The 14,263-nt window shown below is 39.7% G+C and overlaps 2 protein-coding genes across 2 annotated transcripts; both read right to left on the bottom strand.

Moving 5' to 3' along the window:
* Positions 1-360: 360 nt before the first annotated feature.
* LOC137937214 (putative receptor-like protein kinase At3g47110) lies at positions 361-3,949 on the bottom strand. The gene is made up of 2 exons (XM_068782304.1): positions 955-3,949; positions 361-851 (listed from the first exon to the last, which is right to left on the bottom strand). The coding sequence occupies exons 1-2, from the start codon at positions 3,791-3,793 to the stop codon at positions 463-465; spliced, it is 3,228 nt and encodes a 1,075-aa protein (XP_068638405.1). The 5' UTR covers positions 3,794-3,949; the 3' UTR covers positions 361-462.
* A 2,077-nt stretch (positions 3,950-6,026) lies between these two features.
* LOC137943143 (LRR receptor-like serine/threonine-protein kinase EFR) lies at positions 6,027-6,884 on the bottom strand. Its single transcript, XM_068788838.1, has one exon. The coding sequence runs from the start codon at positions 6,882-6,884 to the stop codon at positions 6,027-6,029; it is 858 nt and encodes a 285-aa protein (XP_068644939.1).
* Positions 6,885-14,263: the final 7,379 nt, after the last annotated feature.

The following is a 14,263-nucleotide window of genomic DNA, read 5'->3' as shown; positions in this document are numbered from 1 at the left end:
TAACTCATATTAGTATTCTATCCTACACTTTGCGTAGTTATCTAAAGTAATTCAATAAATAGTTAAAAGCTTAGAAGTATATCAAATAATATCGGACCTAGGAAAATAAGTTAAATATTAATTTCAAAATATATTCAATTATTTTTAAAAAAAATTATTCATCCTTTTGATAAACAATCGATTCGTTTCTTATATTTATATACGGATATAAAAAGGTTAAAATTAAAATATATGTATATATATAAAATATTTAATCATGGGTTTCTTTGTTTTCTTATGTGAGACCCGGTTTAGGATTTAGGGTTTAGGGATTTCAAATTTACTATCAGGATTTATAAATATAAATTCAAAATTAAGAAATATGTAAATATTTATATGATATTTATGGATATTCCAGCTACAAACAGCAAATGGTGATACAATCCAACGCACACGTGTTCAGAATAGAACGTAGGGGCCTCTCTAATTGTTTCGAAAGGACGAACGGCGATGAGAGTCTCTGATCGCGCACAATCTTAAGGTGACCTCCCCCATCTCCGGTCTCACCCTCGCTGGTTCAACTGAGCATACAACACCGATCTCAATGACAGAAGCCAGGCGTTTGTCCAGTATAGTCCTTGAAGCGTTGCCGCTTGGGCTGGACTTGAAAAGCCAATCTTCTTCTTCCTCTAGCTGTGGAACAGTCTCATCTGTCACACACTGGGATAAAGCCGTCTTTGCAAATTTGTGAAGGCTTTCGCCTTCTTTAAACATCTCGTCGGTGGGCCTCTTTCCGGTAAACATTTCCAGGAGCAGGATTCCGAAGCTGTAGACATCACCTTTGACAGAAATTTCTCCGCCCATGCCATACTCTGAGACCGTTCATTCGTTTAGCTTAGCAAAACAGTTGGCTTTCATAGAACGGAATCCCAGAAAGATAAGAAGAAATTTGAGCAAGCATAATTGATTCCGTACCTGGAGCAACGTACCCGATTGAACCCCTCAATGCAATCGATTTCGTTAGAATTTGATCAGAATTACCACCGCAGTCGAGGAGAATTTTCGCCAATCCGAAGTCTGAAACGCAGGCTGTCATGTCCTCGTCGAGTAGAACGTTGCTGGGCTTTATATCACAATGGACGACGGGTGTATGGATTTGGTGATGAAGATACTCCAGCGCCGAAGCAACGTCGATCGCAATATTTAGCCTCCGAGAAAAGTTTAAGCTGCTGCCGGAGTGTTGCTCTACTGGGTGTAACCACTCCTCTAGACTGCCGTTCGGCATGTATTCGAGAATGAGAGCTCTGAATTCTCGGCCGCCGTCATCTATACTCGAGCAAGAGGTTAATATTTTGACGAGATTTCGATGACGGATCTTTCTCAAAGCTTCACATTCAGCAGTGAAACTCTTGAGAGCTCCTTGTTGGTCTAGGTTCAGTACCTTCACTGCTACTGGTGCATCACCTTGATTCAGAAACCCTCTGTACACAGAACCGAAAGCTCCAACACCTAGTAAATTTGCAGGAGAAAACCCACCAGTTGCTTCGAGTAATTTGGAGTATGACACCGTTAAGTACCGGTCTTCCAAGTTCGCTCGATTTAGTTCGGAATAAGAAACCTTTAGGCTTCCTTCCATCGGGGACGAAGACTTCTTCCTTCTTGATCTTTGTATGAGCCAGAGAGAGACCAAAATACAGAGTATCACTCCTAAGACTGCGACAATAGCAGCAAGTGCTGCGTGGACTGCAGAAAATTGGCGTTTCTTTGAGGTTAAAACGGGGCAAGTAGGCAAGTGCAGTTCAAATATTCCCCCACAGAGATTCATATTTCCAAGAACAGAAATCGCGCTCGCATTCGTGAAGACTCCTCCTTTAGGCACCTCGCCTTCAAGGTTGTTAAAGGAAAGAGCAAGAATCCGTAATGAAGAATAATTCCCAAGAAATTTCGGAATCTGCCCAGACAATTTATTATGTGAAAGATCAAGGACTTGCAGATTCTGTTCGGAAGGAAAATTACCAACATATTCTGGAATATGGCCAGACAAATTATTGCGTGAAAGATCTAGTACCCGAAGACCCTTTAGATCACTTAATAAAGGAGGGATGGATCCTTGAAAGAAATTTTCACTCAAACGAAGGGATTCCAGTCTCAAGCAACCTGCGATCGATCTGGGAATTTCTCCACTTAATCTGTTATTGGAAACGTCTATGATGCCAAGATTTTGCAAGGAACCTATCTCCGGCGGCAAGGATCCAGTTAATAAATTTCCAGACAAATTGAGGTAAACAGAAATGGAAAAAAGGTTACCAATTTCTCTGGGGATTGTACCACCGAGCTTATTATCCGACAGGTTTAAACCTTCGAGATGTTGGAAGTTTCCGATACTCGGAGGTATACTTCCTCCCAGCTCATTGCTATCCAAGTCAAGATAATTCAATTCTGTCAAGTTGCCGATGGAGGACGGTATCGAACCAGAGAATTTGTTCCGCGACAGTAACAATGTCTGCATCTTCCGGAGTTTCCCTATACCCGGAGGGATTGCACCCGTCAACAAGTTTCCGTCCATGGACAAGAGTGTTAAATTTACAAGGTTTCCGATGCCTTCAGGAATGGTTCCAGATATTCGATTCAATCCAAGCCCCAATCTGTATAACTGTCCCGACATATTAGCGATGCTGTTGGGCATCACTCCTCCAAAACGATTCTCATGAATGGTGAATTCTTGCAAAAAACTGCAGTTGGTGAGAGACGTGATAAATTTCAAATCATCTGCTTCACCATTTCCGAGCAGATTACCGCCGAGGCTTAGTATACGAAGGCCCTTCAAGGTTCCCAAATTGAGAGGCGCAGGCCCGGTGAAATCATTATTGGTGAAATAAATTTCTTCGAGGTAAGAAGCATTGGGCAGTGATACTGGAATTGGTCCATTAAAGAAGTTTTTCGCCATGTAGAGGCCCTGGAGATTTGGAAGGCGGAGGCCTAAGTCCGGTGAAATTCTCCCATGTAACTGGTTAGCGGTGACAGACAAGATTATCAAGCTAGACAGATTGTAAATCGAAGAAGGAATCGTACCCGACAATTGATTTTGTGAAATTTGAAGTACATACAGATTTGCGAGTCGACCTAATTCGCTGGGAATGCTCCCCTCCAGATTCGTTCTCGCAATATAAACTTCTTGCAGAGAAGAAAGGTTCCCAAAAGAAGGCGGAATGCGTCCTGTGAAATTGTTCATGGAAAGCTGCAAAAAGAACAGATTGGGTAGGTAGCCAATCTGGTCTGGAATATGACCTCCGAGCTCATTCGCTAAAAGATGAAGGCCTTTAAGGTTGTAGCAGCCGCTCAGATTGGCTGGAATTTCACCCTCGAACCTGTTATATGAGAGAATAAGATACTGCAAGCGGGTCAACTTGCCAAATTCCGGCGGGATTCTTCCGTGGAAGCTGTTGTTTCGGAGTTTGATGAGTGTGAGGAAGGTGAGGTTGGAAAGGCTGGGAGACAGGGTACCCACCAAGCTCTGTGAGCCTAAATCCAACGAAGTGACTCTCATCTCCCGAGTGCAGTTGACTCCTCTCCATTGGCAGAAATGAACGGAATCGTTCCATGAACTCAAGACTCGGTTAGGATCGGAGGTGATCTTGCTCTTAAAATGGAGGAGAGAGAGCCTCTCAGTTTCCTTGACAAAGACGGTCGCAGAAGCGGAGACATGGAACAAGAAGAGCAGGGCTGTACATCTACAGAGGATAGATGACCAAAGAATCGAGGGGGAGACCTCCATCGTCCTCGCAGAGAAAATCGACACACCGCAGAAATACATCTTCTCTTACTCTTATTTCTAATGTGGAAAAATAGCTTCCTTCCGCCCATCTTCTCAGAAATATGGTTGCACATTCATTACAAGTATAGCTAACTGGATGTGAATTCTCTATGAAAAGGAAGTCCAAGCGGCTCCTGCAACACAGAGTAACATGCAAATCAGTTTCAATCCGGTGTCTAGATCGATGGAGAGTGGAGAGCATGAGAACACGTCGATCACCCTTTCTCTTTCTTGTGTGGGTCATCTACTTTTCAACCACTTCTTTCCGTACCGTGGCTGATTTAAGAAGCGCAATATGTCGATTTCCAATCAGGGAAGGATCATTGATTGTGAGGAGAGAAACAGGTCCCGACGCAATAAATTAAGTTTTTTGTAATCAATAATTAAGTGGTTAGTTAATAGAACTTATTAATAATGATTTAAAATTTTAATTTCAAAAAAGTATTCGTTAATAGAGTAAATAAAAATTATTAAATAAGACATTAATTTAATTAATAAGATTTATTATTTATTAGTTATCATTTATCTAATTTATAAAACTTAATATTATTAATTGTTAGGTCTTAGGATTTTAAAAACTTTAAAAATTATTAGCTATTAAATAAGTCATTAAGTTAATGAAAATGTGCATTATGTATTTGAGTTATAAATAATTTAAAAAATCTGGAAACTTAGTATTATTAATTGTGAGGGTCTACGGTTTGAAAAAACCATTAGCTCTCAAAATGTCATTGGATATTTTCATTTCTTAATAAAAAAAGATAATTTTTTTTTTTTAGATTTGTTTTAGAAAAAAGTTAATAGATTAGTGTCGATGTACAAAAGTACCAGTTCACAAATTGACACGACCATCGGTATACGAATAAAAGAAAATTATAAATCTAAAACCGACCTCCACATGCAAACTTAATTAGTGTTTTGCTATTGATGAGCAAACTGCAACTTGATCAACTAACTTGATTGTGCCTTGTGATCTCTACCCCTAATTGCATTGCCTCTAGCCAACAACAACACTCGTCAGCGTTGCATCACAAAACTCTCTGTTGTAATTCTATATATTGTGTACACCTGATTAAATATTATTCTACATGGTATCAGAGCTCCTGATCGTTTAATCAAAACCAATCTGTCGTCGTTGGAAATCCTTCTCGGAAGCAGCCGTTGTCGACTGCCGCCGCCCATACTTGATACTTTTCTCTTCCCCTTCTCCATCTCTCTAAATATCTTTACGTCGTCGTCGTACAATATCGTCGGTGAAATTCTCCAAAAAAAAATTAAAAAAAGGCCCTACTGACCATCCTCTATTTGCGAACTTCCCCAAATCGTCATCAACGACCACCCTCTATTTGCAAACTTCCCCAAGCCATCATCGACGACCACCCTCATTGTTGGTCAGATCCAGTCCGTATACTGATTCGGTATGGTCCGGTTCGCTTTCTAAAAAAACAATATTGGTCCGATCCGTAGACTGGTCTGGTCCAGTTCGCTTTTACTGGGCTGATCTTGGTTCGTCCGAGACCGGATCGCTCGGCAAAAATAATTATACGGACCTAAGTTCAAAGATTTTTTTTTTTGTTACTGTACCTCTTCTTCGTCGAGACGACGAAGTTTCGTCTCGACAGTGCGTCTCTTCCCCTTCGTCGCCGTCAACTGGGCTGACGATTTTCTGGAAGACCGTCGTCGGTGAAGGTCTGTTGAGGTCCGAGCAGTGGCTCGGCTGCGATCGTCGGCGGCCTGTGGAACATCCGAACAACTCTGTTTCGCGGCGAGTTGTCAGTCGGCGAAGCTTTCTAATGGAAGGTCGAGCAGTGGCTCGTATACGGTCGTCAGCAGCCTGCAGAACGTTTCGACGAAGCTTTCTGATGGAAGATCGTCGATGGCGGCCTGCGGAGCTTTCGAACAACTTTGTTTCGCGGCGAAACAAAGTTTAGATTACGAAACAGAGCTTTTCGCTATGTTCTTCGACTACAACTACGGAACAGACCTTTCGCTCTGCTCTTCGGCGACGAGAAGGAGAAGGAGATGATTCTCCTGCTCTGATACCAAGTCGAAAATAATAATTCACATTCAATCTTGATTTCTCATTAACATCATCAACTTAAATAGTCGTTTTATAGAATATACGAAAAATAATGAGTGATTAACGGGATTACACAATCACCGGATTTACAGAATATTTACATCATTTCTCCTTAGGGAAGAAATCTCAGAGTAAATCTTAACAATATCACTCCTAAGATTGCGACAGAAAGTGTTGCGTGAACCACAGAGAGGTTAAAACAGGGCAAGTAGGCAAGTGCAGTTCCAATATTCCCCCACGGAGATTCTTATTTCCAAGAACAGAAATCGAGCTCGCATTCGTGAAGACTCCTCCTTTAGGCACCTCGCCTTCAAGATTGTTATTGGAAAGAGCGAGAATCCGTAAAGAAGAAGAATTCCCAAGAAATTTCGGAATCTGCCCAGACAATTTATTATGTGAAAGATCGAGGACTTGCAGAGAAGAAAGGTTCCCAAACAAAGGCGGAATGCGTCCTGTGAAATTGTTGACGGAAAGCTGCAAAAAGAACAGATTGGGTAGGTAGCTAATCCAGTTTGGAATGTGACCTTCGAGCTCATTCCCTAAAAGAGTAAGGACCTTAAGGTTGGAGCAGCCGCTCAGTTTGGCTGGAATTTCACCCTCGAACTTGTTATACGAGAGAATAAGATACTGCAAGCGGGTCAACTTGCCAAATTCTGGCGGGATTCTTCCGAGGAAGCTGTTGTTTCGGAGTTTGATGACTGTGAGGAAGGTGAGATTGGAAAGGTTGGGAGACAGGGTACCCACCAAGCTCTGTGAGCGTAAATCCAACGAAGTGACTCTCATCTCCCGAGTGCAGTTGACTCCTCTCCATTGGCAGAAATGAACGGAGTCGTTCCATGAACTCATGATTCGGTTAGGATCGGAGGTGATCTTGCTCTTAAAATGGAGGAGAGAGAGCCTCTCAGTTTCTTTGACAAAGACGGTCGCAGAAGCGGAGACATGGAACAAGAAGAGAAGGGTTGTACATCTATAGAGGATAGATGACCAAAGAATCGAGGGGGAGACCTCCATCGTCCTCGCAGAGGAAATTGACACACTGTAGAAATGCATCTTCTCTGACTCTTATTTCTAATGTGGAAAAATAGCTTCCTTCAGCCCATCTTCTCAGAACTATGGTTGCACATTCATTGAAGTATAGCTAACTGGATGTGAATTTTCCGCGAAAAGGAAGTCCAAGCGGCTCCTGAAACACAGAGTAAGCATTAGGAGGAGCATGAGATCACCCTTTCTCTTTCCTTGGGTTATCTACTTTCCAACCATTTCTTTCCGTTATTCGCGTTAACGCAACGCAAGAATCAGTACCGTGGCTGATTTAACAAGCGCAATATGTCGATTTCCAATCCAGGAAGAATCATTGATTGTGAGGAGAGAACCAGTTCACAAATCGACGTGACGATCGGTACAAGAATAAAAGAAAATTATAAAATTTCAAGTTTTGTAGGGTCCAACCTTTGATTTGGTCATTTGAAATGATCTCCACATGCAAACTTGATTTGTGTTTTGCTCAATTGTGTATTATTATAATAGAGATAAAGATAAAAATGTGATTTTAATAGAGACAAACTCATTGTAAGTGATTGAATTAGAGACATACTCAAATTGTAGAATTGTAATTACCTATTCTCTCTATTGTAATTCTATAAATAGTGTATACCTGATCAATGATAAATACAATAATATTATTCTACATTCTTATATTCTACATGGTATTTTACACTGTACTTTTCATTCCGCACACTAACACAAATTTCACTAATTCATTTTCATTTTAACTTTCCCCAGCACTTGCAAAGTGCACTGACCCACCCTTAACAACGTATTAACACATCTACAAACGGCAAATGGTGATACAATCTTACGCTTACACGTGTTCAGATAGAATGTAGGGGGCTCTCTAATTGTTTGGAAAGGACGAACGGCGATGAGGTCTCTGATCGCGCACAATCTTAAGGTGACGTCCCCCATCTCCGGCCGCTCTCTCGCTGGTTCAACTGAGCATAGAACACTGATCTCAATGACAGAAGCCAGGTGTTTGTCTAGTATACTCCTTGAAGCGTTGCCGCGTGGGTTGGACTTGAAAAGGCAATCTTCTTCTTCCTCCAGCTGTGGAACTGTATCATCAGTCACACACTTGAACTTATCCAAGTCGATTTTAGGATCAATTCCCCATCTTCTGAATCTTGAACCCCAAATTTTTGGGTGTACCGCTTATGTTCATATCCCAAAGATCTTGCGAAATAAACTTGATCCATGTGCCTCTTGATGTGTATTTGTTGGCTACTCTGATTTTCAAAAAGGATATCGGTGTTATGATCCACACACCAACAAGCTCCATGTGACTTTAGATGTCTCCTTCCATGAATCAGTTATTTATTATTCAGGGGGAGTTTCTTGGACATTTCTTCAGGGGGAGAGTTCAAATGAAGAGAATGTTCCACCTGAAACTAACGGAGATGTTGAAAGAGGTGTTGAATTTATTGAGTTAGAAGCGGAGAATGAATTTTTTAAGTGTCATGATGTGCAACAAGACTGTGATTTAGTAATCTCACCTGAAGAACCCCCAGAGTTGCCCCCGTCTGCACCAACAACTGAAGAATCAACCCGGAATGTTCCTCCTCAGGTAAATATGAATCTTGTGTTTGATGAGTCTAATGAAACATGTCTTCCTACAAAAAACATAACTTCTAGATATCCACAAAGATTGAATAGGGGAGTTCCAAAACAACAGTATGAACCTAATCTTGAAGCCAAGACCAAATACTCAATCAATAACTATGTGTCCTCCCATAGGTTGACTAAATCGTATGCATTTACTGTTGATCAATTATCCAGGATTTCTATTCCTAGTAATGTGCAGGATGCATTAGCTGATCCAAAATGGAAAAAAGCGATGAACGAAGAGATGGAGGCTCTATAAAAAAATGCCACTTGGGAACTTGTTCCCCAACCTAAAGGAGTAAAAATAATTGGATGTCGATGGGTGATCACATTGAAACTCAAACCAGATGAAAGCATTGATAGATATAAAGATCGGCTAGTTGCAAAAGGATATACGCAAAAGTATGGGATAGACTATCAGGATACTTTTGCACCAGTAGCTAATATCAATACAATTTGTATTATTATATCTATAGCAGCAAATCGAGACTGGCCTCTGCAACAATTTGACGTTAAAAATGCCTTCCTCAATGGAGACTTAGAAGAAGAAGTCTACATGGAACTACCACCAGGTGTAAAAAGTGGTTCTTTGTCTCAAGGTAAAGTTTGTAAATTGAAGAAGTCATTGTATGGGCTGAAACAGTCACCTAGAGCATGGTTTAGGAGATTCTCGGCTACAATGAAGGAGTTTGGTTATAAACAAAGTAACTCAGATCATACTTTGTTTATAAAACACAAAGAAAGAAAGGTAACAACATTAATTGTATATGTTGATGATATGGTCATGACAGGAGATGACCCAGGTGAAATGCAAGCTTTACAGGAGTATTTAGCTACTAAATTCGAAATGAAAGATCTCGAACAACTTAATATTTTTTGGGGATTGAAGTTGCAAGATCGAAACATGGAGTCTTCCTTTCACAGCGAAAATATGTGTTGGATCTTCTAGCCGAAACCGGAATGCATGACTATAAACCAATAGAGACGCCCATGGAAATGCATCATAAACTCAGAATTCTTCCAAATCAAATTCCAGCAGACAAAGGGCGTTATCAGCGATTAGTTGGAAGATTAATCTACCTATCCCACACAAGGCCCAAAGATTGAATAAAGGGGAATTGTATAATCTTTGCATCGAGGTTCTCTTTGATGAAATGACGATCAACTTCAACATGTTTAGTGCGATCATGTTGAACTGGATTTTGTGCAATTGCGATAGCTGCCTTGTTATCACAGTGAAGATTCATAGGTTTGTCGTATTCAATCCCTAAGTCTCTTAGTATATTCCGTATCCATAGCAACTCGCATATACCATGAGCCATACCTCGAAATTCAGCTTCAGCACTTGATCTTGATACTACCTTCTGCTTTTTGCTTTTCCAGGTGACAAGATTCCCTTCCACAAAAGTAAAGTAACCCGACGTGGATCTTCTGGTTGTCTGATCACCTACCCAATCAAAATTTGTATACCCTTCAATACTAGAGATATCATTTTTTGAGAATAACAAACATTTTCCTGGAGCACTCTTTAAGTATCTCAAGATCCAATAGACTGCTTCCATATGTTCTTCACTTGGTGCATGCATGAACTGGCTCACAACGCTTATTGCATATGCTACATCGGGCTTTGTGTGGGATAGGTAGATTAATCTTCCAACTAATCGCTGATAACGCCCTTTGTCTGCTGGAATTTGATCTGGAAGAATTCCGAGTTTATGATGTATTTCCATGGGCGTCTCTATTGGTTTACAGTCAAGCATTCCGGTTTCGGCTAGAAGATCCAACACATATTTTCGCTGTGAAAGGAAGACTCCATGTTTCGATCGTGCAACTTCAATCCCCAAAAAATATTTAAGTTGTCCGAGATCCTTCATTTCGAATTTAGTAGCTAAATACTCCTGTAAAGCTTGCATTTCACCTGGGTCATCTCCTGTCACGACCATATCACCAATATATACAATTAATGTTGTTACCTTTCTTTCTTTGTGTTTTATAAACAAAGTATGATCTGAGTTACTTTGTTTATAACCTATCTCTTTCATTGTAGCCGAGAATCTCCCAAACCATGCTCTAGGTGACTGTTTTAGCCCATACAATGACTTCTTCAATTTACAAACTTTACCTTGAGACAAATAACCACTTTTTACACCTGGTGGTAGTTCCATGTAGACTTCTTCTTCTAAGTCTCCATTGAGGAAGGCATTTTTAACGTCAAATTGTTGCAGAGGCCAGTCTCGATTTGCTGCTATTGATATAAGAATACAAATTGTATTGATCTTAGCTACTGGTGCAAAAGTATCCTGATAGTCTATCCCATACCTTTGCGTATATCCTTTTGCAACTAGTCGATCTTTATATCTGTCAATGCTTCCATCCAGTTTGAGTTTCAATGTGAACACCCATCGACATTCAATTGTTTTTACTCCTTTAGGTTGGGGAACAAGTTCCCAAGTGACATTTTTTTTTAGAGCATCCATCTCTTCGTTCATCGCTTTTTTCCATTTTGGATCAGCTAATGCATCCTGCACATTACTAGGAATAGAAACCCTGGATAATTGATCAATAGTAAATGCATACGATTTAGTCAACCTATGGGAGGACACATAGTTATTGATTGAGTATTTGGTCTTGGCTTCATGAATATCTAGAGGTTATGTTTTCTATAGGAAGACATGTTTCATTAGACTCATCAAACACAAGATTCGTATTTACCTGAGGAGGAACATTCCGGGTTGATTCTTCAGTTGTTGGTGCAAACGGGGGCAACTCTGGGGGTTCTTCAGGTGAGATTACTGAATCACAGTCTTGTTGCACATCATGACACTTAAAAAATTCATTCTCCGCTTCTAACTCAAAAATTTCAGCACCTCTTTCAACATCTCCGTTAGTTTCATGTGAAACATTCTCTTCATTTGAACTCTCCCCCTGAAGAGATGTCCAAGAAACTCCCCATGAATAATAAGGGACTGATTCATGGAAGGAGACATCTAAAGTTACATGGAGCTTGTTGGTGTGTGGATCATAACACCGATATCCTTTTTGAAAGTCAGAGTAGACAACAAATACACATCGCTTGACACATGGATCAAGTTTATTTCGCAAGATCTTTGGGATATGAACATAAGCGGTACACCCAAAAATTCGGGGTTCAAGATTCGGAAGATGGGGAATTGATCCTAAAACCGACTTGTAATGTATTATAAATAGCCTCTTAACGGAGAAGAATAAACTCATCGGAAAACCATTCTTTCAGTCTCTGTTATTATTTTCGGTTCTCTCTGTTTTATAAGCTGCAAAAAGAACAGATTGGGTAGGTAGCCAATCTGGTCTGGACTATGACCTCCGAGCTCATTCGCTAAAAGTTCTAGGCCTTTAAGGTTGTAGCAGCCGCTCAGATTGGTTGGAATTTCACCCTCGAACCTGTTATACGAGAGAATAAGATACTGCAAGCGGGTCAACTTGCCAAATTCCGGCGGGATTCTTCTGTGGAAGCTGTTGTTTCTGAGTTTGATGAGTGTGAGGAAGGTGAGATTGGAAAGGCTGGGAGACAGGGTACCCACCAAGCTTTGTGAGCCTAAATCCAATGAAGTGACTCTCATCTCCCGAGTGCAGTTGACTCCTCTTCATTGGCAGAAATGAACGGAGTCGTTCCATGAACTCAAGACTCGGTTAGGATCGGAGGTGATCTTGCTCTTAAAATGGAGGAGAGAGAGTCTTTCAGTTTCTTTGACAAAGACGATCACAGAAGCGGTGACATGGAACATGAAGAGCAGGGTTGTACATCTACAGAGGATAGATGACCAAAGAATCGAGGGGGAGACCTCCATCGTCCTCGCAGAGGAAATCAACACACTGCAGAAATACATCTTCTCTTACTCTTATTTCTAATGTGGCAAAATAGCTTCCTTCAGCCCATCTTCTCAGAAATATGGTTGCACATTCATTGCAAGTACAACTAATTGGATGTGAATTCTCTATGAAAAGGAAGTCCAAGCGGCTCCTGCAACACAGAGTAACATACAAATCAGTTTCAATCCGGTGTCTAGATCGATGGAGAGTGGAGAGCATGAGAACACGTCGATCACCCTTTCTCTTTCTTGTGGGTGATCAAAATTTTAATTTCAAAAAAGTATTCGTTAATAGAGTAAATAAAAATTATTAAATAAGACATTAATTTAATTAATACGATTTATTATTTATTAGTTATCATTTATCTAATTTATAAAACTTAATATTATTAATTGTTAGGTCTTAGGATTTTAAAAAATTTTAAAATTATTAGCTATTAAATAAGTCATAAAGTTAATGAAAAGGTGCATTATGTATTGAGTTATAAATAATTTAAAAAATCTGGAAACTTAGTATTATTAATTGTGAGGGTTTAGGGTTTGAAAAAACCATTAGCTCTCGAAATGTTATTGGATGTTTTCATTGCTTAATAAAAAAAGATAATTTTATTTTTTTAGATTTGTTTTAGAAAAAAGTTATTAGATTAGTGTCGATGTACAAAAGAACCGGTTCACAAATTGACACGACCATCGGTATACGAATAAAAGAAAATTACAAATCTAAAACCGACCTCCACATGCAAACTTAATTAGTGTTTTGTTGTTGATGAGCAAACTGCAACTTGATTAACTAACTTGTTGCGTACACCTGATTAATGATAATCACATCAATATTATTCTACATGGTATCAGAGCTCCTGATCGTTTAATCAAAACCAGTCTATCGTCGCTGGAAATCCTTCTCGGAAGCAGTTATCGACTGTCGCCGCCCATACTTGGTACTTTTCTCTTCCCCTTCTCCATCTCTCTTAATATCTTTACGTCGTCGTCATACAGTGTCGTCAGTAATATTCTCCGGAAAAAAAGGCCCTACTGACCACCCTCTATTTGCGAATTTCCCCAAACCGTCATCAACGACCAGCCTCTATTTGCAAACTTCCCCAAGCCGTCATCGACGACCACCCTCATTGTTGTCGTTGTCCCTGCAGTCTGCCACTGCTAGTCTCAGTTCATCACCTCCCGCCCGCAACCACTCTCGTCAGCGCCGCAGCATAGAACTCCCCCACCGCACGTGCATCGCATTCTCTACCGCTGTTGGTCTTGGTTCGTCACCCTGCTGCCACTGCAGCATAACATCTCTCGGCTGAACCACAACGACGACCTAAGTTAAGGGGGGGAAATTATTACCAAGAGAACACTAATGCAACATACTCAAATATAAGCACATGGGCTTGAAGTCATAGTCTTACGAGTTAACAGTGACTTGACCAAGTGAGTACCCTAGGTAAAAATGTATATTGTAGGTAAATAGGAAATTTTTTTCAAGATTATAAATTATTTAAAAATTTTAATTTAAAACATCATTAGTGTCCTAATTAATTTTTAGAAATTTGTTAAATTTTCTAGTGATTATTAGTATAGTTTTAAAAGAAATAATAAGAATCATTTTTCATATTAAATCTTATGTGAGATTTATTTGAATTTTTTGGAATTTAGTAAAAAATATTATAATTATTAGTATAATCTTATTTAAAAAAGTATTCATGTTTTTGTCTCCATTAATCAGCTTGAATTTGGATTTGGGCAATTCAAGTTGTTAAATCAATATTGGTTGTTTGATTTTCTATAAAATAACTATTTTTTTATAATAACATAATATAATACATTTTAGTATAGTATTTAATTATTTTATCTTTAAAATAGATAAATAAATTAGCAATAGAA

Source organism: Aristolochia californica, unplaced genomic scaffold, assembly GCF_029961685.1.
Source record: "Aristolochia californica isolate CCGP_79_NKW_82.1479 unplaced genomic scaffold, dmAriCali1.0.hap1 SCAF_10, whole genome shotgun sequence".
NCBI lineage: Eukaryota > Viridiplantae > Streptophyta > Magnoliopsida > Piperales > Aristolochiaceae > Aristolochia > Aristolochia californica.
This window is presented reverse-complemented; position numbering and strand designations above follow the sequence as displayed.

What these genes read in the sequence shown, in the direction of transcription:
- LOC137937214 (XM_068782304.1), bottom strand. Translation starts at nt 3,793, where the DNA reads ATGTATTTCTGCGGTGTGTCGATTTTCTCTGCGAGGACGATGGAGGTC. An exon ending in AATCGGGTACGTTGCTCCAG is followed by an intron (nt 852 to 954) that starts GTACGGAATCAA and finishes GAACGGTCTCAG; the next exon opens with AGTATGGCATGGGCGGAGAA.
- LOC137943143 (XM_068788838.1), bottom strand. Translation starts at nt 6,884, where the DNA reads ATGGAGGTCTCCCCCTCGATTCTTTGGTCATCTATCCTCTATAGATGT.